This window comes from Dromiciops gliroides, chromosome 1 (genome assembly GCF_019393635.1).
Source record: "Dromiciops gliroides isolate mDroGli1 chromosome 1, mDroGli1.pri, whole genome shotgun sequence".
Classification (NCBI taxonomy): Eukaryota; Metazoa; Chordata; class Mammalia; order Microbiotheria; family Microbiotheriidae; genus Dromiciops; species Dromiciops gliroides.
The window spans coordinates 114,068,593-114,091,438 of NC_057861.1; the positions used below are offsets into that span (position 1 = coordinate 114,068,593).

At 38.5% G+C, this 22,846-nt stretch overlaps 1 protein-coding gene across 2 annotated transcripts in view; it reads left to right on the forward strand.

The window, feature by feature from the left end:
- The window catches only part of SNTB1 (syntrophin beta 1), a 327,494-nt gene that overhangs the window by 263,580 nt on the left and 41,068 nt on the right, over window positions 1–22,846 (forward strand). For both annotated transcript variants that reach the window (XM_043979857.1, XM_043979858.1), the window contains exon 4: window positions 12,158–12,297. In XM_043979857.1, coding sequence (XP_043835792.1) covers window positions 12,158–12,297 — 140 coding nt within the window. The remainder of the gene's footprint in view (window positions 1–12,157; window positions 12,298–22,846) is intronic.

Genomic DNA, 22,846 nt, shown 5'->3' on the forward strand with positions numbered 1-22,846 from the left:
CTTTTTTCTGCTTTTAACTTTTAAAAAATAATAATACAGTGACCAGTCCTTTTAAAAATTCCATTATCATTTATTCCTTTTGCCTACCAATTTGTCCACCAATCAAGCCTTTTTTTTCAGATCCTGATACTGTCTTATTAAGAACCTCCTAATATTATACTCCTTGCCCTTTATCTCTTCCCTCTCCAGTTTATCCTCCATGTAGCTACCAAATCTTCCTTAAGTATAGATCTGACCATGTCCTTCCCCTTCTCAGAACCTTTCAGTGTCTTTCCTATTGCCTGACACATAAACATCCTACCCCCAACACTTCCCCAAAATGACTCCAACCTACCTTCAAGCATTATTTGAATCATATACTGAGAGTTACCTGAGGCTCAGTTGTCAACTAATCCAACCATCCCATTTTTCTATGTGCCAAGTAAAGCCCAGAGAAGTAATAAGACTATCTCAAGGTCCTACAGCTAGATAGTAGAGTGTGTAATAACCCTGGAAAGATAGGCTAGCACCAGATTATGAAGGGTTTTAAAAGATAAACAAAGAGAACTGAATAGAAAATTCGATCTCAACATACAAGACTCAAGAGAAGTTTAAAAAGGTAAACAGAGGGGGAAAAAAAAGGTTACCCTATTAGTTTAAACTGTTTATATCCCTACACGGGAAGACAATACTCATAACTCTTAAGAACTGTAAATGTATTTGGGCAGAGAGAAGGACTTTACATAGAGGGTATAAATATAAATTGTCTTTGATGTGATGATACAAAAGAATTAAGGGGTTAAAAAGGGAGTCTATGGGGAGGAGAGGAAAGGGGAGGTGGAATGGGATGAATTATATCATATGAAGAGGTGGAAAAAAAATCTATTACAATAGAGGGAAAGAAAGGAGGGAGAACATTGTGTCAACCCTATTCTCATTAGATCTGACTCAAAGAGGGAATAACATATATGTTCATGGGGATAAAGAAACTTAACTCATTCTTTAGGGAAGCAAAAGGGGAAGGGAAAGGGGGGGACTGATAGAAGGGAGGACAAAAGCAAGGGAGAAAAGGGTAAAGAAAAGAGAGGGGAGTGATAAAAAGGGAGGGCAGATCGGGGGAGGCAGGGGCAAGAAGTAAAACGTTGGTGAGGAGGAATAGGGTGAAAGAAGGGGGGGAAAGTACAAAGGGGGTAAATAGAATGGAGGGGAATAGACAGTCAGTAATAATAACTGTGAATGTGAATGGGATGAACTCTGCTATAAAACGGAAGCGAATTGCAGAGTGGATTAAAAAACAGAACCCTACAATATGCTGTTTACAAGAAACACATTTGAAGCAGAGAGATACACACAGAGTAAAGGTAAAAGGCTGGAGCAGAATATATTATGCCTCAGCTAAAGTAAAAAAGGCAGGGGTAGCAATCCTTATCTCAGACAAAGTGCAGGCAAAAATAGATCTCATTAAAAGAGATAAGGAAGGAAATTACATCTTACTTAAAGGTACTATAGATAATGAAGTAATATCAATATTAAATATGTATGCGCCAAGTGGTATAGCATCCAAGTTCTTAGAGGAGAAGTTAAATGAGTTACAAGAGGAATTAGACAGTAATACTATACTAGTGGGGGATCTGAATCTCCCCCTCTCAGAATTAGATAAATCTAGCCAAAAAATAAATAAGAAAGAAGTGAAAGAGGTGAATAGATTACTAGAAAAGTTAGACATGATAGATGTCTGGAGAAAATTGAATGGGGATAGAAAGGAACATACCTTTTTCTCAGCAGTACATGGCACATTTTCAAAAATTGACCATGTATTAGGGCACAAAAACATCATAGTCAAATATAGAAAGGCAGAAATAGTAAATGCATCCTTCTCAGATCATGATGCAATAAAAATTACATGTAAGAAAGAGCCAGGGAAAAGTAGAATGAAAATCAATTGGAAACTTAATAATTTCATTCTAAAGAATGAATGGGCCAAACAAGAAATCATAGAAACAATCAATAACTTTATCCAAGAGAATGACAATGAGACAACATACCAAAATCTATGGGATGCAGCCAAAGCAGTGCTTAGGGGAAAATTTATAGCTCTAAATGCTTACATGAATAAGAAAGAGAAAGAGGAGATTAATGAATTGGGCATGCAACTTAAAAAGCTAGAAAAAGAACAAATTAGAAATCCCCAATTAGACACTAAATTAGAGATCCTGAAAATTAAAGGAGAAATTAATAAGATTGAAAGCAAAAAAACTATAGAATTAATCAATAAAACTAAGAGCTGGTTATATGAAAAAAGCAATAAAATAGATAAAATGTTGGTTAATTTGATTAAAAAAAAGAAAGAAGAAAACCAAATTACCAGTATCAAAAATGAAAAGGGTGATGTTACCACCAATGAAGTGGAAATTAAATCAATAATTAGGAATTATTTTGCCCAACTGTATGCCAATAAATTTGACAATCTAAATGAAATGGATGAATATTTACAAAAATACAAACTGCCCAGGTTAACTGAAGAAGAAATAAAATCCTTAAATGAACCCATATTAGAAAAAGAAATTGAACAAGCCATTAATGAACTCCCTAAGAAAAAATCCCCAGGGCCAGATGGGTTTACGGGTGAATTTTACCAAACATTTAAAGAACAATTAATTCCAATATTATACAAATTATTTGGAAAAATAGGTGAAGAAGGAGCTCTACCAAATTCGTTTTATGACACAAATATGGTGGTGATACCAAAACTAGGCAAAGCAAAAACAGAGAAAGAAAATTATAGACCAATTTCCCTAATGAATATTGATGCTAAAATCTTAAATAAGATATTAGCAAGGAGATTACAGCAAGTGATCACCAGGATAATACATTATGACCAGGTGGGATTTATACCAGGAATGCAGGGCTGGTTCAACATTAGAAAAACTATTAACATAATCAACCACATCAATAAGAAAACCAACCAAAATCATATGATTATCTCAATAGATGCAGAGAAAGCTTTTGACAAAGTACTACACCCATTCATAATAAAAACACTAGAGAGTTTAGGAATAGTTGGAGCTTTCCTTAGAATAATAAACAGTATCTACCTAAAGCCATCAGCAAGTGTTATATGCAATGGAGATAAATTCCTTCCCAATAAGATCAGGGGTGAAACAGGGATGTCCATTATCACCCCTATTATTTAATATTGTCCTAGAAATGTTAGCTTTAGCAATCAGAGAAGAGAAAGGAATTAAAGGAATTAGAATAGGCAAGGAGGAAACAAAACTATCACTCTTTGCAGATGATATGATGGTATACTTAAAGAATCCTAGAGAATCAATTCAAAAATTACTTGAAACAATTAACAACTTTAGCAAAGTAGCAGGATATAAAATAAATCCACATAAATCATCAGCATTTCTATACATGACCAACAAAGTCCAGCAGCAAGAGATAGAAAGAGAAATTCCATTTAAAGTAACGGTAGATAATATAAAATACTTGGGAGTCTACTTGCCAAGACAAACCCAGGAACTCTATGAACACAACTACCAAACACTCTTCACACAAATCAAATCAGATCTAAATAATTGGAAAGATATCAGTTGCTCATGGATAGGCAGAACTAATATAGTAAAAATGACAATACTGCCTAAATTAATTTACTTATTCAGTGCCATACCAATCAGACTACCTAAAAATTATTTTATACAGCTAGAAAAAATAATAACAAATTTCATCTGGAAAAACAAAAAATCAAGAATATCCAGGGAAACGATGAAAAAAATAATTCACAGGAAGGTGGGTTAGCGGTACCAAACCTGGAGCTTTACTATAAAGCGGCAGTCATCAAAACTATCTGGTACTGGCTAAAAAATAGAGTGGTAGATCAATGGAATAGGCTAGGCTCAGGAAATGCAGTAGTAAATGACACTAGTAATGTAGTGTTTGATAAACCCAAAGATTCCAGCTTCTGGGATAGGAACTCAGTATTTGACAAAAACTGCTGGGAAAACTGGAAGATAGTATGGCAGAAATTAGGCATAGACCAACATCTTACACCTTATACTAAAATAAGGTCAAAATGGATACATGATTTAGACATAAGAGGTGATACCATAGGTAAATTAGGAGAGAAAGGAATAGTCTACCTATGAGATCTTTGGAAAGGAAAACAGTTTTTGACCAAACAAGAGATAGAGTATATTATAAAATGCAAAATGGATGATTTTGATTATATTAAATTAAAAAATTTCTGTACAAACAGAAGCAATGCATCCAAAATTAGAAGGGAGGCAGAAAGCTGGGAAACAATTTTTGAGGCCAGTACTTCTGATAAAGGCCTCCTCTCCAAAATATATAGGGAACTAAATAAAATTTATAAGAATCCAAGTCATTCCCCAATTGAGAAATGGTCAAAGGATATGAACAGGCAGTTTTCTGATGAAGAAACCAAAGCTATCTATTCCCATATGAAAAAATGCTCCAAATCTCTAATGATTAGCGAGATGCAAATTAAAACAACTCTGAGGTACCACCTGACACCTATCAGATTGGCTAAAATGACAAAAAAGGAAGATAATAAATGTTGGAGAGGCTGTGGGAAAATTGGAACACTAATGCATTGTTGGTGGAGCTGTGAGCTGATCCAACCATTCTGGAGAGTAATTTGGAATTATGCCCAAAGGGCAATAAAGCTGTGCATACCCTTTGACCCAGCAATTCCACTTTTAGGTCTTTTTCCCAAAGAAATCATGGAAAGGGGAAAGAGACCCACGTGTACAAAAATATTTATAGCTGCTCTTTACGTGGTAGCAAGGAATTGGAAGTTGAGGGGGTGCCCATCAATTGGGGAACGGCTGGACAAGTTATGGTATATGAATACAATGGAATACTATTGTGCTGTAAGAAATGATGAGCAGGAGGAGTTCAGAGAAACCTGGAGGGTCTTACGTGAGCTGATGATGAGTGAGATGAGCAGAACCAGAAGAACATTGTACACAGTATCATCAACATTGAGTGTTGACCTACTGTGATGGACTATATTCTTCTCACCAATGCAATGGTACAGAAGAGTTCCAGGGAACTCATGATAGAAGAGGATCTCCAAATCCAAGGAAAAAAAAAAAAGAACTGTGGAGTATAGATGCTGATTGAACCATACTATTTCTTTTGTTTTGGGTGCTGTTGTTTTTTTTTTTCTATTTTGAGGTTTTGCATTACTGCTCTGATTTTTTCTCTTATAATAGGATTAATGTTATTATGTGTATATATATATATGTGTGTATATATCTATATCTATATCTATATAGATATATAGATATAAAGATATAATCTATATCAGATTATCTCCTGTCTAGGGGGGGAGGGAGGGGAGGGAGGGAGAAAAATCTGAAATTGTAAAGCTTGTATAAACAAAAGTTGAGAACTATCTTTACATGTAATGGAAAAAAAATACCTTATATGTAAAAAAATTAATTAATTAATTAATTTAAAAAAAAAGATAAACAAAGGAGTTGGTATTTTATCCTACAAGGAATAGGGAGCCACCAGAGTTTTGAAAAGCAAGGAATGATATGGTAAAAATGCAGTCATCAACAGAACAGGTTTATTTAAAAAATAATAAACTGTGTCACAAGAAGGATTTAAGCAGGAGCAACAAACTGTCAGAGGTGTCATAGAGGAGATTCCCCCACTGGGAGAGAAACTGACTTACATGATCCCTCAAGTGACTTCCATCTTTAAGATTGCATGATTTTATAAATGTACTACTTAACCGAGAGGAAATTCTTCCTTCTGCATTGCAAACCACCTGAAGCCCTTTCTTCTTGTTCCATTCCCCATTGGAGATGGAAGAAAGCTGGTTACCACCTTCTGAGTTTAAATATGCCTTTTGGATACATGCTCCCTACCTGTTCTATCAATTGGATATCAAGCCTTTCCAGGAAAACCAGAGGGAAAGAAATGATTTGCCTTCCCCTGAGGACATGCATCAGAATAATTCCTGGATCAGTCATTCTTCACAGGGTTACTTTTCTCCCATTTTCCCCTTCTTTTTTCATTAAAGTAGAGGCATGAGTAATTGTTGAAAAATGTCCTCTTCAAGAATCATCTAGTGACAGGAAGCTAGAATTGAGATGGAAGTCACATCTGTTTTGTTCATCACATTTTATTAAAACAGAGATAACACATCTCCATGACGGCTGCATTAAAAGTGGGATATCATAGGTGTCAAGAAACAGGGGCTTTGAAATAGATGTTGTCACTAAGATGACAGTGTGGCACTTACTCTTGAAGAATATTACTTTTGAATAAGTTGCTATTTGAATTCAGAATGGTACAAGGTGTGGTTTCAAATTTTCCAACATAATCATATTTTTCTCCTTGGATAATCAAACTAAGGATAGGACCTTTTCCCCTTTATTTATGTAACATGAAGGTGACAGCTGTAAACAAAGAAACATTATTGAAGTAAAAGATTCATGCCATGAAGTCAACTTCTCTGCCTTAAATGGTGTTGTGGCCTGGGGTAACTCAGGTCAGCCCCCTGCTCATTTGGGTCCCAAATTAGAACAAGACGTAATGTTCATACGTCATTCAAAAGTTAATATAAAGTGATTTACTTAGCAGTTCCAGGGGAAAGATTATCCACAAGGACATCCACCAAGGATACTACACATTGATTCAGACAAGCACACAGTTCATCTGCTCTGAGAGGTTGTGGTGCCTGGTGGCCTTCTGGATTCCAGCAACCAAGTAGTGATGTCAGTGGACTGAGCCTTTTAGGGAAAACAACTAGCCAATCCACATGGTAGAAGATTCTGGCTGATATTCCTCCTACCATACATAGGGTACTTCAATAAATAAAGTATGTCAAGTTGTATGAACAGAGAGAGCAGGAAGGGACCTTAGAAGTCATTGAGTCCAAGCCTCTTCCTTTGCCATGAGGAAACAAAGGCACAGAAAGGCTAAACGACTTGCCTGGGATCATGAAGTTAATAAGTATCTGAGGCAGGATTTGAACTCAGGTCTTCCTGACCTTTATTCAAATCCACCTTCTCTCCACTATGCCACCTCCATTTCACTATTGCTATATCCCAGTTTAAGCTTTAATTTGTAATAATTAATACTGTTTTTAAGGTGGGACTTCATGTCTAGGATGCACTTACTCCTCGCTTCTGCCTCAGTACTCCTAGCTTCCTACAAAGCACAGCCCAAGTCCTGCTTCCTTCACGAGGTCCTTCCTGATCCCCCATTTGTTAATTATCTCTTTGTATTTACTCACCTGTCTTCCTGCTGTATGTCCTAAGTAGAATGTAAGCTTTGGGGCACAGGTTGTCTTGTATGTCTCTCTAGTGACTAATACAGAATTTAATACATTTAGGGGGAAAGGAAGGGAAGGAGAGGGGAAGGGAGGAGAAGGAAAAGAAAGGGAGAGAAGGAAAGGGAGAAAGGGAGGAAAGGGAGAGAGGAGAGGAGAAGAGGAGGAGAAAAGGGGAAATAGAGGAAAGAAGAAAAAAGTAGAAGAGGAAAGAAAGGGGAGAGGAGGAAAGAAGAGAGGAGAGAACATAAGGGGGAAGGAATAAGCATTTATTTCACAGCCACTATATGCCAGGCACTGTGCTAAGAACCTTGCAAATATGATCTCATTTTATCCCCATAACAACCCTGGGAGGTAGGTACAATTATCATCCCCATTTTATATTTGAGAAAATTGAGACAAATAGAGGTTAAGTGACATTGTAGTGACACCTGCAAGTTAAAATTCATAGGTCATACCTGGAAAGGTCTATGGGTTGGTCTCTTTGAGAAAACAAGGGCTCTGTCTTCATGTATTTGGGGGGGCAGGGCAATGAGGGTTAAGTGACTTGGCCAGGTTCAAGTGTCTGAGGCCGAATTTGGACTCAGGTCCTCCTGAATCCAGAGCCGTTGATTTTTTTTTTTTTAATGTATAAGGTATTTTATTTTTTCCGTTACATGTAAAGATAGTTCTCAACTTTTGTTTATACAAGCTTTACAATTTCAGATTTTTCTCCCTCCCTCCCCTCCCTCCCCCCTCCCCTAGACAGCAGGTAATCTGATATAGGTTATATCTATATATCTATATACATATACATATAGATATAGATATATACACACACATATATACACATAATAACATTAATCCTATTTCTGCATTAATCCTGTTATAAGAGAAAAAATCAGAGCAGTAATGCAAAACCTCAAAATAGAAAAAAAAAAAACCAACATCACCCAAAACAAAAGAAATAATATGGTTCAATCAGCATCTATACTCCACAGTTCTTTCTTTCTTTTTTTTTCTTGGATTTGGAGATCCTCTTCTATCATGAGTTCCCTGGAACTCTTCTGTACCATTGCATTGCTGAGAAGAATATAGTCCATCACAGTAGGTCAACACTCAATGTTGATGATACTGTGTACAATGTTCTTCTGGTTCTGCTCATCTCACTCATCATCAGCTCACGTAAGACCCTCCAGGTTTCTCTGAACTCCTCCTGCTCATCATTTCTTACAGCACAATAGTATTCCATTGTATTCATATACCATAACTTGTCCAGCCGTTCCCCAATTGATGGGCACCCCCTCAACTTCCAATTCCTTGCTACCACGTAAAGAGCAGCTATAAATATTTTTGTACATGTGGGTCCCTTTCTCCCTTCCATGATTTCTTTGGGAAAAAGACCTAAAAGTGGAATTGCTGGGTCAAAGGGTATGCACAGCTTTATTGCCCTTTGGGCATAATTCCAAATTGCTCTCCAGAATGGTTGGATCAGCTCACAGCTCCACCAACAATGCATTAGTGTTCCAATTTTCCCACAGCCTCTCCAACATTTATTATCTTCCTTTTTTGTCATTTTAGCCAATCTGATAGGTGTCAGGTGGTACCTCAGAGTTGTTTTAATTTGCATCTCGCTAATCATTAGAGATTTAGAGCATTTTTTCATATGGGAATAGATAGCTTTGGTTTCTTCATCAGAACAGTGCCGTTGTTTTACCCACTGTGCCACCTAGCTGCCCCGCTTCATGTACTTTTTGACAGACTGAAAAAGTGATTTGCCAAGTTCATTGTAGAGACTGAAAGATAACCTTAAACCCTCCAAATAATTTTATACCTAAAAACCCTATACCTTACTCACCTGGGTAGGGTCTGGCCTTCTCTAAAAGTGAATCTAAAAAAAATTATAAAAAGTGAATCTAGGGGGCAGCTAGGTGGCACAGTGGATAAAGCACCAGCCCTGGATTCAGAAGGACCTGAGTTCAAATCTGGACTCAGACACTTAACACTTACTAGCTGTGTGACCCTGGGCAAGTTACTTAACCCTTATTGCCCCACAAAAAAAATAAATAAAAACTTTTTTAAAAAAGTGAATCTAGCTCTCTTCTGCTATTATATTGAGCATCCATAAGTTGTGATGGAAAGACGACTTACATTGTTATTTCATTTCAGTTGTGTCCAAGTCTTTGTGACCCCATTTGGAGTTTTCTTGGCAAAGATACTGGAGTGGTTTTCCATTTCCTTCTCCCCTTCATTTTACAGATGAGAAACTGAAACAAACAGGGTTAAATTAGTTGCCCAGGGTCACCCAGCTAGTGAGTATCTGAAGCCAGATTTGAACTCAGGAAGAGGAGTCTTTCTGATTCCAAACCCAGTGCTCTATCTACTGCACCACCTAGCTTCCCTTGGGCTGCTTACACTACAAGACAGAGTATCTAGGTTCTATTCCTAGTTCTGCTACCAGCTTGCTTTTTTTTTTTTTTTTGCGGGACAATGGAGGTTAAGTGACTTGCCCAGGGTCACACAGCTAGTAAGTGTCAAGTGTCTGAGGCCGGATTTGAACTCAGGTCCTCCTGACTCCAGGGCCGGTGCTTTATCCACTGTGCTATCTAGCAGCCCCCACCAACTTGCTTTTGACCTTGGACGGGCCATCATTTTTCTTTGTCCTGTGCAAGCAAGCACAGAGTTAGACTATACTATCTCTGAACTTCTGGCCAAGTCTGAAATTCAACAAGTGCACATTATTCCCCTGTTTTATTATTTGCCAGACACATTATGCTAGGCACTAGTCACAAAAATATGACAGTGTCCCTCTTAAAGCACTTAGGATCTTATTGGGGGTAGGGAATAGAGAGGAGAGGGTAAGAGTAGGAGGGATGTGTCACATAAACAATAAATGTGCTACAAGGCAAGATCAAGACCATGTCAAAGTTAAGGACAATAACATCACTTTTCTTTATTTAAAAAATAAAATTTTATTGATAGCTTTAGTTTTTCAGATCACCTTCATTTTCTAATGTATCCCTCATTCTTAGAGAGCCATCTCATAATAAGGAACAAAAAAGAAGGAACAAAAAAAAGTTCTCCCTCCCAAAACTCTGACATTATATCCAATATACATTCCCATAGTTCCCAACCTCTATGAAGAAGCAGGAAGTGGTGCTTGTTTGTATCTCTTTTTTTGGAGGCCAAATTTGGTTAGGATAATATCACACCATTACAATTCAATTGTTTGGCTTTCCATTTATGTTATATATATATAGTTTTCCTAGTTCTGTTTACTTTACTTTACTTAAATCAGTTTGTCTAAATCTTCCAAATTTTTATTGCATTCAGCATTTCTTAGAACACAGTAACCTTCTCTTATATTCAAGTTGTTGTTTTTGCTATTGTTAAGTTGGTTTTCAGTCACATCTGACTCTTCATGACCCCACTTGGGGTTTTCTTGGCAAAGATACTGGAGTGCCATTTCCTTCTCCAGCTCATTTTACAGATGAGGAAACTGAGGCAAATAGGGTTTAAGTGACTTGTCCAGGGTCACACAGCTTGTAAGTGTCTGAGGCCAGATTTGAACTCAGGAAGTTAAGTCTTCCTGACTCCAGGCCCAACATTCTATCCTCTGTACCATCTAACTGCCCCTACATTCATGTACTACCTATTTAACTATTCCCCAAGATCACTCAAAAAACATCAGAAATATTTGTCTCACTGACGGAGAAGGACCTCTTAATCTATGACAGCATGCCGTGGATAAAGGAGGCCTGGTTCAGCCCTGTTCATACGTACCTTCTGCTAGGAATAGGTAACCTCCCAGAAATGAAGTATGAAATTGCTGACCCTTATTCTTGGAGTTCCAGTTGAAAAGATGACATTTCACAGGTGAGAGAGTTCCTTAAGGAAGTTAGGAAAAAGATGAAAGGGTCTTATCAAGAAAGGTCTCCAAGTATTGGGGAAAAAGTCAGTCAACAAGCTTTTATTAAGTTCTTACTATATCAGGCACTGTGCTAGGCATTAAAGTTATAAAGACAAAAACGAAACGAATAATTTACTTGTGGTACAGTGGATAGAACGCCAGGACTAGAATCAGGAAGACCTGAGTTCAACTCCAGTCTCAGACACTTATCAGCTCTGTGACCCTGGAAAAGTCACTTAACCCTGTTTGCCTCAGTTTTCTCATTGGTCAAATGAGCTGGAGAAGGAAATGGCAAATCTCTCCAGTATCTCTGCCAAGAAAACCCCAAAACGGATCACAAAGAGTCAGACACAAATGAAAAATGACTGAACAAAAATCATGACCACCATACTGATGTTTCAGTGGATTTTGAAATAATTACCTAAATGTCAGAGATGCTCTGCTGAGTGATGACAGCAATTCCAATAAGCATCAGAGTGAATTTGTTGTGAAGCAGACTGCAGAATGTAACAACCACCCAGCAAGGTTTCCCTTCCTACTATATTTTTTCAAGACGGTGGTGTGTTCATTCCAAGGCTTTCCACTATCATAGTTTCATAAAGCACAAATACAGTATAATAGAGAACCAGCTGTGAATGTGGGTTTTTTTCCTCCATGCTTTTAACTGTGGAATAAAGGCCTCAGGAATGAGTAGCAGGCAAGAAACAAAGGAGGGCAACAAATATTTGTTCAGCATGGGAATCTGACTTCTGTATCACTTAGCAGATGTACCAGGTATTTTTCAAGAGGGTATATATTTTTTTCCTCTCAAAGATCAAGGGCCAGAAGATTATTGTTTGTTTCTTCCCATTTTTTTCACCCTGAATAATAGGCTCTCCTGTTATCAGGGCCTGTGTTTGTAGGGTTGCCAACTCCTCCCTCCCAAGCACCCCCTTCTCCAGCTTTGTTTGACAGAGTCTCTCTCTGTTCTATTTCAGGTGCCAGGAGAGAATGAGAAGAACTGGAAGCCAGCCTTGGTTATGCTGACGGAGAAGGACCTCTTAATCTATGACAGCATGCCGCGGATAAAGGAGGCCTGGTTCAGCCCTGTTCATACGTACCCTCTGCTAGCCACCAGGTACCTAAAAGCATGTACTTGGGTAAATTTATCTGGAGTCTGATGTAAATGAGAGCTTCCCACTGACAGAACTATTAATCTGCCCTTTGGCAATCTCTTTTGGACCAAGACCTGCATTCCATGCCTACCTCTCATTCTGGGCCTGTATATTGTTTAATCTAACCATTTGTCAGGTTTTCTTTTTCTTGAAAATGCCCCCCAAAATGGCCCCTTTTTAGATCACAGGGATATTATGAAATTGAATTAAATACTTGTTCCACTGGCTTGGAAGTTACTTGTCCAAAGTCACAAAGAGAGTAAGGAGCAGAGCCAGGATGAGGTAAAATGTTAAAATGGAAAGAAGGTTAGATTTGGAATCAGAGAAATTGGATTTGAATATCTGGGCAAATCATCCCATTGCTTTGCTCCATAGAGCCTCATCTGTAAAATGAGAATGTTTGAGTCAATGTCATCTAAGCCTTTCTAGCCCGAAATCTCTGATTCCACAAAATAGAGATAGCATGCACTGGGTTTGAATCAGAGAACCTGGGTTTGAATCTCCCTTTCCCCACTTACTACCTGTGCATTCTTGAGTAGGTCATTTCACCAATCTATGCCTCCATGGTTTTTACCTGTCAAATGGGTTAGACTCAGTGACCTGTAAGGACCCTTCCATCTCTAACTATATTAGCCTGTGATTCTGATGTGTTTTAGTTAATTCAGAAGAGACACAGAGAATGTCCAGAAGAAGGTGGCCAGGAGAGTAGGAAGACTCAAGGCCAAATCACCCAAGGATCAGGAGAGAAACCAGGAGTGTTTATCTTGGACAAGAGAAGACTTGGATGGCCAGAAAGCATATAATAGTTACATTCAACTATCTGAAGGTCTGGCACATGGAAGAATGTTTAGCCTTGTGCTGTGTGGTTCTCAAGAACAGAACTAGGAGCAGTGTTTGGAAGGAGCAAAGGGAAAGATTTCAATCTGATGTCGAGAAAAACTTCTACCACATCGCCTACATTTGTCCCCTTCTCTTCACTCCCATAGCACCCCTCACCAGGATTATTATAATACCCTCCTAAGCGGTCCCCCTGCCTCAAATCCCTATTCTCTCCAATCCACCCTATGCCAGGCTACCAAAATGATACTCCTGAAATGCGGCTCTGACCATGTCATTCCTCTGCTCAACTCCTTTGACTCACCATTACACCTAGAATCCAATCCAAGCCTTTTTAGACATTATTCTCATCTCTGCATTCTTTGGTCTAGCCAGACTGCCCTTCTTTCCAATTTCTAGCACATGACCCTCCAACTCCCATCTCTGGGCCTTGCCTATGCTGCCTCCCAGGCCTGGAATTCTCTCCCTCCTCACCTCTGCCTTTTAGAATTCCTGCCTTCTTTCAAAGCTTGACAAGTGCCATTATCTATACAAAGCCTTTCCTGATTCCCCCCCTTCCTACCTGCTAGTGCCTTTCTACCCAAAGAATTCTCTCGTATCTCTATTGCATATATCTTGTATAATCAGGAGCTCCAAACTATGGTCTGAGGGCCAAATACAATGCAAAAAAAAAATGAAATCCAATAAAGCTTTATATAAAATGTAAGAGCCATTCTTAGCTCACAGGCCATACAAAACTGGGCAGTGGCCTAGATTGGGCCCCTGGGCCTAGTTTGCTGACCCCTCTTCTATATTCTTGTACATATACATTCCTCCTCCAACAGAATATAAGCTCAGTGAGGAAAGCCACTATTTCAATTTTGTCTTTGTATACCTAGCACAACACCTGGCTCATAGTATGCTGTAAATAAATGCTCATTGATTAATTACTTTTAGATATTTGTTGAATGAATAAAAAAAATCCAGGGTCAAAATCTGGAGAGCTGATTGAGGCTCCCAAGAAGCCATATTGTATCTTGTGAGAGATTGCTGATTTGGATCCTCTTCAAATCACAGAGACAGCCAAAAACCCCAGTGCTTTGATCTGATGCCCAAATGGAAAATGTGAAGCTCTCCAGTACATGGCTGTTATAGTATCATATAGTAAAGATGATGAAACATAAAAAAGATTCAGTATCCAATATATAAACACAAAGGAATCACCCCAGTAATACATTCCATTACTCTGGACATAATCACCTGGCCTGGCCACTTAAGTGTGAAATTACTGCTTGTTATCATACATCTATATTAGCCATATGAAAGACAATCAAATGAGACCCACAATTACTATCCTGCTATTTGCTTGGCAGAATACAAGGCTAGAGTATTTCCAATGTGCTTAAACTGTTGCCAGCTTCTTAGTCCTGCATCATTCCCCTGGGGGTACAGGTTGGCAACGATCGTCAGACTAGAAACTTAAGGGATTGTGAACACCAATCCAGCCTGCTGCTTGAATGTTGGTTGACCCCAGGCAGATTGCTTAATGTCCCTGCGATTCCCTGTCCTCATCTATAAAAAGGATGATGATAGAATGATGGAGTTGCCAGAGGCGCTAGGGATGGAGGATAGAGAAATGCACATCTTCTTAACTGATCTCTTGTGTTACATATACGTTGGCCATGGAGTGAAATGAGGACCCAGCCTCCCTTGTATTAGCTGGTGCCAGATTTCCACTGTGACTTTGGGAAACCTCCTAGAGAGGGAATAAGGATGCAAATAGCTTTCTTTGCTGGCTGATGGTCATGGCAAAGTCTCTGGTTAAAACTCTCTGGTCCTGGGGCAGCTAGATGGCGCAGTGGATAAGCATTGGCCCTGGATTCAGGAGTACCTGAGTTCAAATCCGGCCTCAGACACTTACTAGTTGTGTGACCCTGGGCAAGTCACTTAACCCCAATTGCCTCACCAAAATAATAAAATAACACATCAAGAAGATGACTTTTAAAAAAAAAACAACTCTCTGGTCCTTTTGTAGTTCAAGGTTTGATTTCAAAAGGAGTTATTGTTGTGAGAAGCAAGGTTTGCTTTAGCTGGAGACTCAGACCTTTTCACTGCTGTAGATAAAATAGCTGCTCCAAAATATGATTCTCTGTTGTGGCCACTAGATTTTTGTAGCATGTGACTGCTTTGTGGATATTTTTTTAATTCTTTACTCCCATCAGAAGTTATCAACAAGCTTTTCTTAAGCACCTGCCATGTGCTAGGCACAGTGTAATGATCCAGGGATACAAAAACAGACCAAAAAAAAAGTACCTGCCCTCAAGGAGCTCACAGTCTAACAGGGGTAAACGGCATGCACACGACTATCTCCAAATAAGATAGATACAAGACAAATTAGAGGTAATCTCAGAGAGAAGAAAGCAAGATTAGGTAGGACTGGGAAAGGCTTATTGCAAAAGGTGAGACTTTACCTGAGACTTGAAGGAAGCCAGAGAAGCCAGAAGGGAAAGATGAGGAGGGACAAAGCTCCAGGTATGGGGATCAGCCAGTGCAAATGCTTGGAGGAGGGAGATGAGGTGTTTGTGAGGAACAGCAAGGTGACCAATGTCACCGGATCTCAGAGAACATGGGGGGAGAAGGATATGGGACAACTGGAAAGGTAGAAAAGGACCAGGTTATGAAGGGTTTTAAAGCCAGCCAAAGAATGTTATATTTGATCCTGAAAGTAAAAGGGAGTTACTGGCATCAATTCCTTAGGAGAATAATACAGCAATAGTCAAAGGAAAATTATGAAGCCTTCAATTATCCAGGTTCCCTCAGTCAGATAGTTTCCCATGGACATAGAAGGGCAACATGGAAATATTGGAAGGGTAATGGAAGGACATAAAGTCAACAGGACCTGGGTCTGAATCCTACCTCAGATGCTTACTCTGGGCAAGTCAGTAAGCCTTCTACAAAATGTTGATGATAATACCTACTGTACAAGGTTGTTGTGAGGCTCAAATTAGGGAACATATGTATAGTTATTTGCAAACCTTAAAGCACTATGCTTTTTTTTGATAGGCAGCATGCTGTTGTGCATAAAGAGCCAAATTTTGGGTCAGGAAAATGTGGGTTCAAATGCTGCCCTCTGACGCCTTCTAGCTGTGTAACTTTAAGTCACATAACCTCTATGAACCTCAGTTTTTTCATTTATAAAATGGGGATAATAATAACTGTAGCATGTATCCTACAGGATGGTTTGGGGGATTAAATGAGATAATGTGTGTAAAGCTCTATTGTGTATGATGATGATGTTAGTTGTTATCTAGAGAATATTTTATTTAATTTTCATTTTGAAAAGAATCAAGAGACCTATAAAACAACGATGTGATGTTGGATAAGTCACTTAACTTCTCAATATCTCTTTTCATTTGTCTTTAAAATGAAAGAATTAGATTGTAAAGAAAAAATGATTTTGAAAGATTTAAGAATTCTGATCGTTGCAACGACCAGCCACAATCCCAAGAGACCAACAGGGAAGGATGCTAGTTAATTTCTCTCAGAGAGGTGATGGGCTAAAGGTGCAGCATAAGGTATATATTTCCCTTCGTGGCCAAGGAGGGCATTTGTTTTTCTTTCATATTTGTTTTGTTTTTGTTTGTTGTTGTTTCTGGAGAGGGGGTCGGGAAGAGAGGAATAAGGTTGCCGTAAGAAAAGAGGGAAAGAGAAAAGGGTCATTGAAGCATTCTTGTAAATACACAGAAAAGATCAGAAGACCAGAAAAAGTCACAGACAAGCAGCACAGCTTTGAAAATCACATGTTGAATGTAGTGTATACTCAAAAACAAAAGCAAGCCCTGTGAATCTCTGTTATGTACAGCTTACTTTTCTTTCTGAATATATAATGAACAGGATGTGTCATCCTTGGCAAGACACTTAATCTCTGTCTGCCTCAATTTCCTCATCTGTAAAATGGGAATAGTAAGTAAGCTCCCAGGGCTGTTGTGAAGATCATGTGAGATATTTGTAAAGTGCTTTGCAAATCTTAAAGTGCTATATGAAAGCTGATTATTATTATTATTATTATTACGATACAGAACAGAGATTTGCCATTTCATGGATAATCCTCTTTCTGCCCTTTGGCATATATGGAATTGCCCATTTTATTTGCTGTTTGCTAAATTCAGAATAAAACTCACAAAACAAAAATTTTAATTAGGGGTTATACTTCATAGATAAGCTTGAAAGTCTCATCCAGATCTAAGTTATATGTTCTGAAAGTCCCACAAAAGCATAAATGACTGATAAACTTCTCCATGCCTCTGTTAATCAATAAGCATTAATTAAGTACCTTCTGTGAAAGGACATGGGGAAGAGTTGCACAGAATAAGATCCTTTGGATGGATTGCAATTTGCATTGCTGGAGGAAGTAGTTGCTTTGATGAGATCATTGTCCCACTGAAGTATAGAAATGCTCTTATGTGGTGCTTTACTATTTCTAGAGTACTTTTAAATACATTTTTTTATTTGATTATTGTAACAATCCTCTAGGGTAATGCAAGTGTTTGGACCTGACCTGGGATTTTATTGGTACTGGGAACTCCCAATGAGAAAATCCCTCTATCTAAGATCAAAATCTACTTGAGAATGAAGAATCTTAACAGAGTTGGCTGGGGAGCATTGAAGAAGGTTAAGAGACTTCCCTAGGGTCACAGAATAGTCTTCCTGATTCTGAAGTCAGTTCTCTCTCCATTATGTCATGATTACTTTCAACACACAAACATACACACACTTCAAATGAGGCAAATGAGCTTTAAAGAGGCAAAGTAATAAGAGGTAACATTTATATAGCACTTTATAGTTTGCAAAACAATTTATATATGTTATCTTGTTGAAGCCTTATTGCATCTATCCCCATTTTACAGATACAGAAACTGAGGCAGACAGAGGTTAAGGGACCTGCCCAGGGTCACTCAGGTAGCAAGTATCAGTTCTTCCTGATTCCAAGTCCAACATACTGTGCAACCTAAAAAAAAAATAGCATCATAAAAAACCAAGATTCTAACCTAGCTCTTCTGTATCCAAGACCGTCTGGCTTTCTTCTACTACATATTGCTTCCTTTATGAGAATTACCTGTTTGAAATAATATATGTGTCTCAGACTGTAGATTCCTCAGGGTCAGAAGCCATGTCTATCCAATTTACTTTATTTCATCATGTCACGTGTAGGTGGGCCCTCCATAAATCTTCTCTGATGATGATGATGGCATTACTAAGGGGGTAATTGGCCTCAGCCATGTTTAAAATTGAGCAAGATCCCATTCTCATTAGCATTTCAATAGTACTTGTATTTGTAAGTGCATGATAATCATTTCTCTCTAGCTGTCCTTACAACATTCTTGAAAGGACAGAGCAGCTCATCACCATGAGGTTGGTTGATGGATAATGAAGGTTTTTGGCCATAGCAACAAGAATTGTAATCTGTATCCATGGAGGGACTGTCCTGGAAATAACAGATGCATGAAGTATTGAATTAAGTATCCTTACAACAGCCTTATGAGGGAACACATTAAACAAATTATTCCAATCCACATAGCAAGGTGGGGATAGGGTTGTAACTAACATTCATAACCCCATGATTTCCAATCTGTTACTTAAACCCAGGTAGTCTGCTTGCTTTCTTATCCTACCAGGACCTTTAGCAATTGAATTCTTCTAGAAATGGACGTATGAATGAATTTAAAAGAAAAAACCTATTAGGAAGTATTATATGCCAAGTGCTGAGCTCAGCAATGGAGATAGAAACATAGAAAAAGTTAGTCCCTGCCCTCGTGGAGCTTATAAATCTAATAGAAAGAGACCACACATACAGGGGAGTAGTGGAAGAAATGGAGTTTTGGTTTGAAGAGACACAAGGATGGCTAGTTGATTCATAGGTCAGTCATTTTTCCCAAAAGCAATCATAATTATCATAGCTTTTTGACAAGTTAGTAATTGTTCACGGTCTCCTATACCCAGAATGTGTAGAGTTGAGGGTGGGGAGGTACCCATATCGGCAGGAGAGATAGCAGATAACAAGATGGCCTAGACAGGTAGCTTGGACGATATGTAAAAGCTAGGTAAGTTTGTGCTCATCAAACTCAGTCACTCGCCTATTAGTCAACATGGCTTGTCCCATGAGAAGCTGTCTCTGGACACCCTATGTGGAATGTCAAGGGCCAGATGGGGAAAAGCTCAGAGTCAGAACAGAATGCAAGATGGCCTGGGTAGGACACAATAGGTGAAGAGGGAGAATTATCATAGATTCATGGGGGAGTGGGGGAGGAGTGCTTAGTGCTATCTTGTCCAAACCTCTCATTTCAACAAAGGATGAAAGAGACTCCAAGAATTTAATGACAACCAAGGACACAAAATAGCAAGGGACAGGTCCAGGACCTTGGCCAGGCCTGGGATATGAACCAAGCTCCTGTGACTCCAAATCCAGCATTCTTTCCATTGTACCACACTACCTCCAATCACAGGTTTTAGAGAAGACCCAAAGGCAGGAAACAGCAACCCAATAACTATCCATAAGTATCTGGGCCCCTGTTAGTATTGAGCCCTCCTAACAATAGTTAGCTGAGATAGCCAGAATTATAATGGCATTTCGACTAGTCATGCTCTCACTTTAAGAAAAGCCAGTACATGAGGGCAGCTAGGTGGCGCAGTAGATAAAGCACTGGCCTTGGATTCAGGAGGACCTGAGTTCAAATCCAGCCTTGGACACTTGACACTTGCTAGCTGTGTGACCCTGGGCAAGTCACTTAACCCTCATTGCCCTACCGAAAAAAAAAAGCCAGTACAGTCCATGCAAAAACCAAATTTATATGGATATTATTACAGATAGATAATTCAAGAGAATCATAGATATCAAGAATTGGAATGAACTTTAGATGCCATTCAGTTTAACTCATCTCAGAACAAGAATATTCTCTATGAGATCCCTGATAAATGGTGCCTAAAACTTAATGGAAATAATTTTATATTAATTTTATTTATGTTAATTTTACATTACTTCTAGAAGTAGCCCATTCTACTTTGGGGCAGCTATAATTATTAGGATGTTGTTCTTCCCATTAAGCTGAAATTTACCTTCCTGTAATTAATTAGATCATAGATTTAGGGCTAGAAGAAACCTCAGAGGTCTCCATTCATTGCTCTTAGTCCTGACCTTTGGAACTACATAAAATAAATCTAATCCCTTTATAAGAATAACAAGAACAGCTCATATCTATGATGTGCTTCAATGCTTTTCTCTTTACAATCATAAGACTATTGTATTTTACAAATTATTGTGTGACTAGCTGTTTCTGGCTAAATTATTGGGGAACTAGGCTGGGGTTTCTAAAATATTGCTACTTATAAATGAATGACTATTGCACCCATTTTTGACAGTAAGCATTTATTCTTTTGGGGGGGGGCAATGAGGGATAAGTGAAGTGCCATATTTATTAATGAGAGAGCACATGGCTTCAAGCCCTACATTACCTAATGAGGAGAGTGCTCACCAACCAACCTCCAGTCCAGACCAAAAGTGAGTTCCAAGGGGCAGCTAGGTGGCATAGTGGATAAAGCACCAGCCCTGGATTCAGGAGGACCTGAGTTCAAATCCAGTCTCAAACACTTGACACTTAGTAGTTGTATGACCCTGGGCAAGTCACTTAACCCTCATTGCCCCAGAAAAAAAATAAAAATAAAGGAAGCAGAAAACTGAGGAAGAATTTGGGGCAGCTAGGTGGCACAGTGGATAGAGCACCGGCCCTAGATTCAAGAGGACCTGAGTTCAAATCCAGGCCCAGATATTTGACACTTACTGGCTGTGTGACCCTGGGCAAGTCACTTAACTTTAATTGCCTCACCAAAAAAAAAAAAAAAGTGAGTTCCAAGATGGCTGGCCAGGAGCCTCCTCTGCTCTTGACTTTTATCCTCTTTTGCTAAAGGCCTGTTGCTACACACTGGTCAAAGCTTAATTGGTCAGCATCATTCAATTCCATTGATTGACTTGACTTGAAGGTAGTCCATATTAAAATGAACTCTTCTGTGATGACATCAAGGTCTAGTGGGAGAAACCCTCTGAGGGCAAAGGGGAATTCAAATAGGTGTAGTTTTAATCTTCATTTCTATTGATCTGCCCATGGGCTTCTGGGCTGGTCCCAAAAAGGATTAGCTGGTTTCTAAGAACTATGCTCTCTGAAGTTGGGTGTGAAGAGAGAAAGCTAAGACTGGGTCCCGGTGTCTCCCCCAAAATCCATTATTAATAATTATTTTCTCACACTACAATATCTTAGAATTAATCATTTTTAGAACTATGACATTGACCTTAACCAGACCCATACCCTAAGCATTAGAAAATTAGTTATCATAAATTTCAGAGATAAGTTAAATTCTATTTATAGAGGCTCTAAAAGGAAAGATGGCTCAAGAGGGTTACGAAGCTTTCATGTTGTAATGATGTAACAGAAAATTATGATGATGAGAAAGAAAAAGATGAAAATCTAAAGAGTCTAATGTTGCTTCACCGGGAACTCTCTAATGAGTTCTCATTTTTAAAAGGTTATAGGCAAAATATGAAGCCAGATCCATGTCACCGAGACTGAATTAAAAAAAAAAAAGATTTTCACAGATTTATAAAAATAGTATTAGGAAGGTCTTTAGACTGTGAGGTGAAATATTAAGGATAAAAAAGCTGTTTTGGAGCTGTTGGGGCTTTTGGGGGGGTTTCTTGAGGCAACAAAAAGAAGAAGAAAGGTTAGATAACAGGGATAGAAAGATAGCTGACATTTATATAGTGTGTTATCTGACACTAAGTTTGCAAAGCCTATAATACCTCATTTGAACCTGACAGCATTGTATCCATACACTTGTATGATTGTCTCCATTTTACAGACATGGAAACTAATGTTCAGAATGGTTAAAGAACTTACCTAAGTGTCAAAATCATGACTCGTACTTCAGTCTTCCTGGCTTCCTAATCCAGTGTTCATTTTGCTTCTATCTTCTCTATCAGGAAAAATAGGAGTCTTAAAGGTCAAGGTAGGACACATATTCTTAAGAGGGAATTGGAGTCAAAGATAGGGAAAGAGATAGTGAGAAGACACCTAGTAATCTGAGTTCAAGTCTCCTAAAATGGACCAGAGTGCCAAAAGAGCTCATAGATATGATTGCTGACATGTCTCAGCTCAGTACTAGGAATATGACAATAATTAGAGCCATTATAAAATCGTGAGGTACTGAATGTCCTAACATAAAACTGTTCAAAATCAAATGATCAACAAGCATAGATTAATCAGCCACCATATGCAGGCCAGGCATTGTGCTCAGTGCTGGGAATACAAATACAAAAAATGAAACAATTCCTATTCTCAAAGAGCTTACACTCTAATGAGGGAGACAACCAATCAATTTAGCATTTCTTAAAGCTAACCCTGTGGAGATCCAGGGCGAGCCCTGGGAGATTAAAGTACAGAGAATGAAAGGATCCCTACTCATAAAGATCAATCAACAAACATACTTCCTCTCTGGATTTGCAATTGGTCATTACAATTACTGTTTGCTTTCCATTTAGTTATTTTTATTTATTTATATTACTTTACTTGCTATATATATTGCTCTCCTGGTTTATTTCATTATGCCTCAATTCTGAATTCCTCATTTTTGTCATTTGTTTTTTTCAGT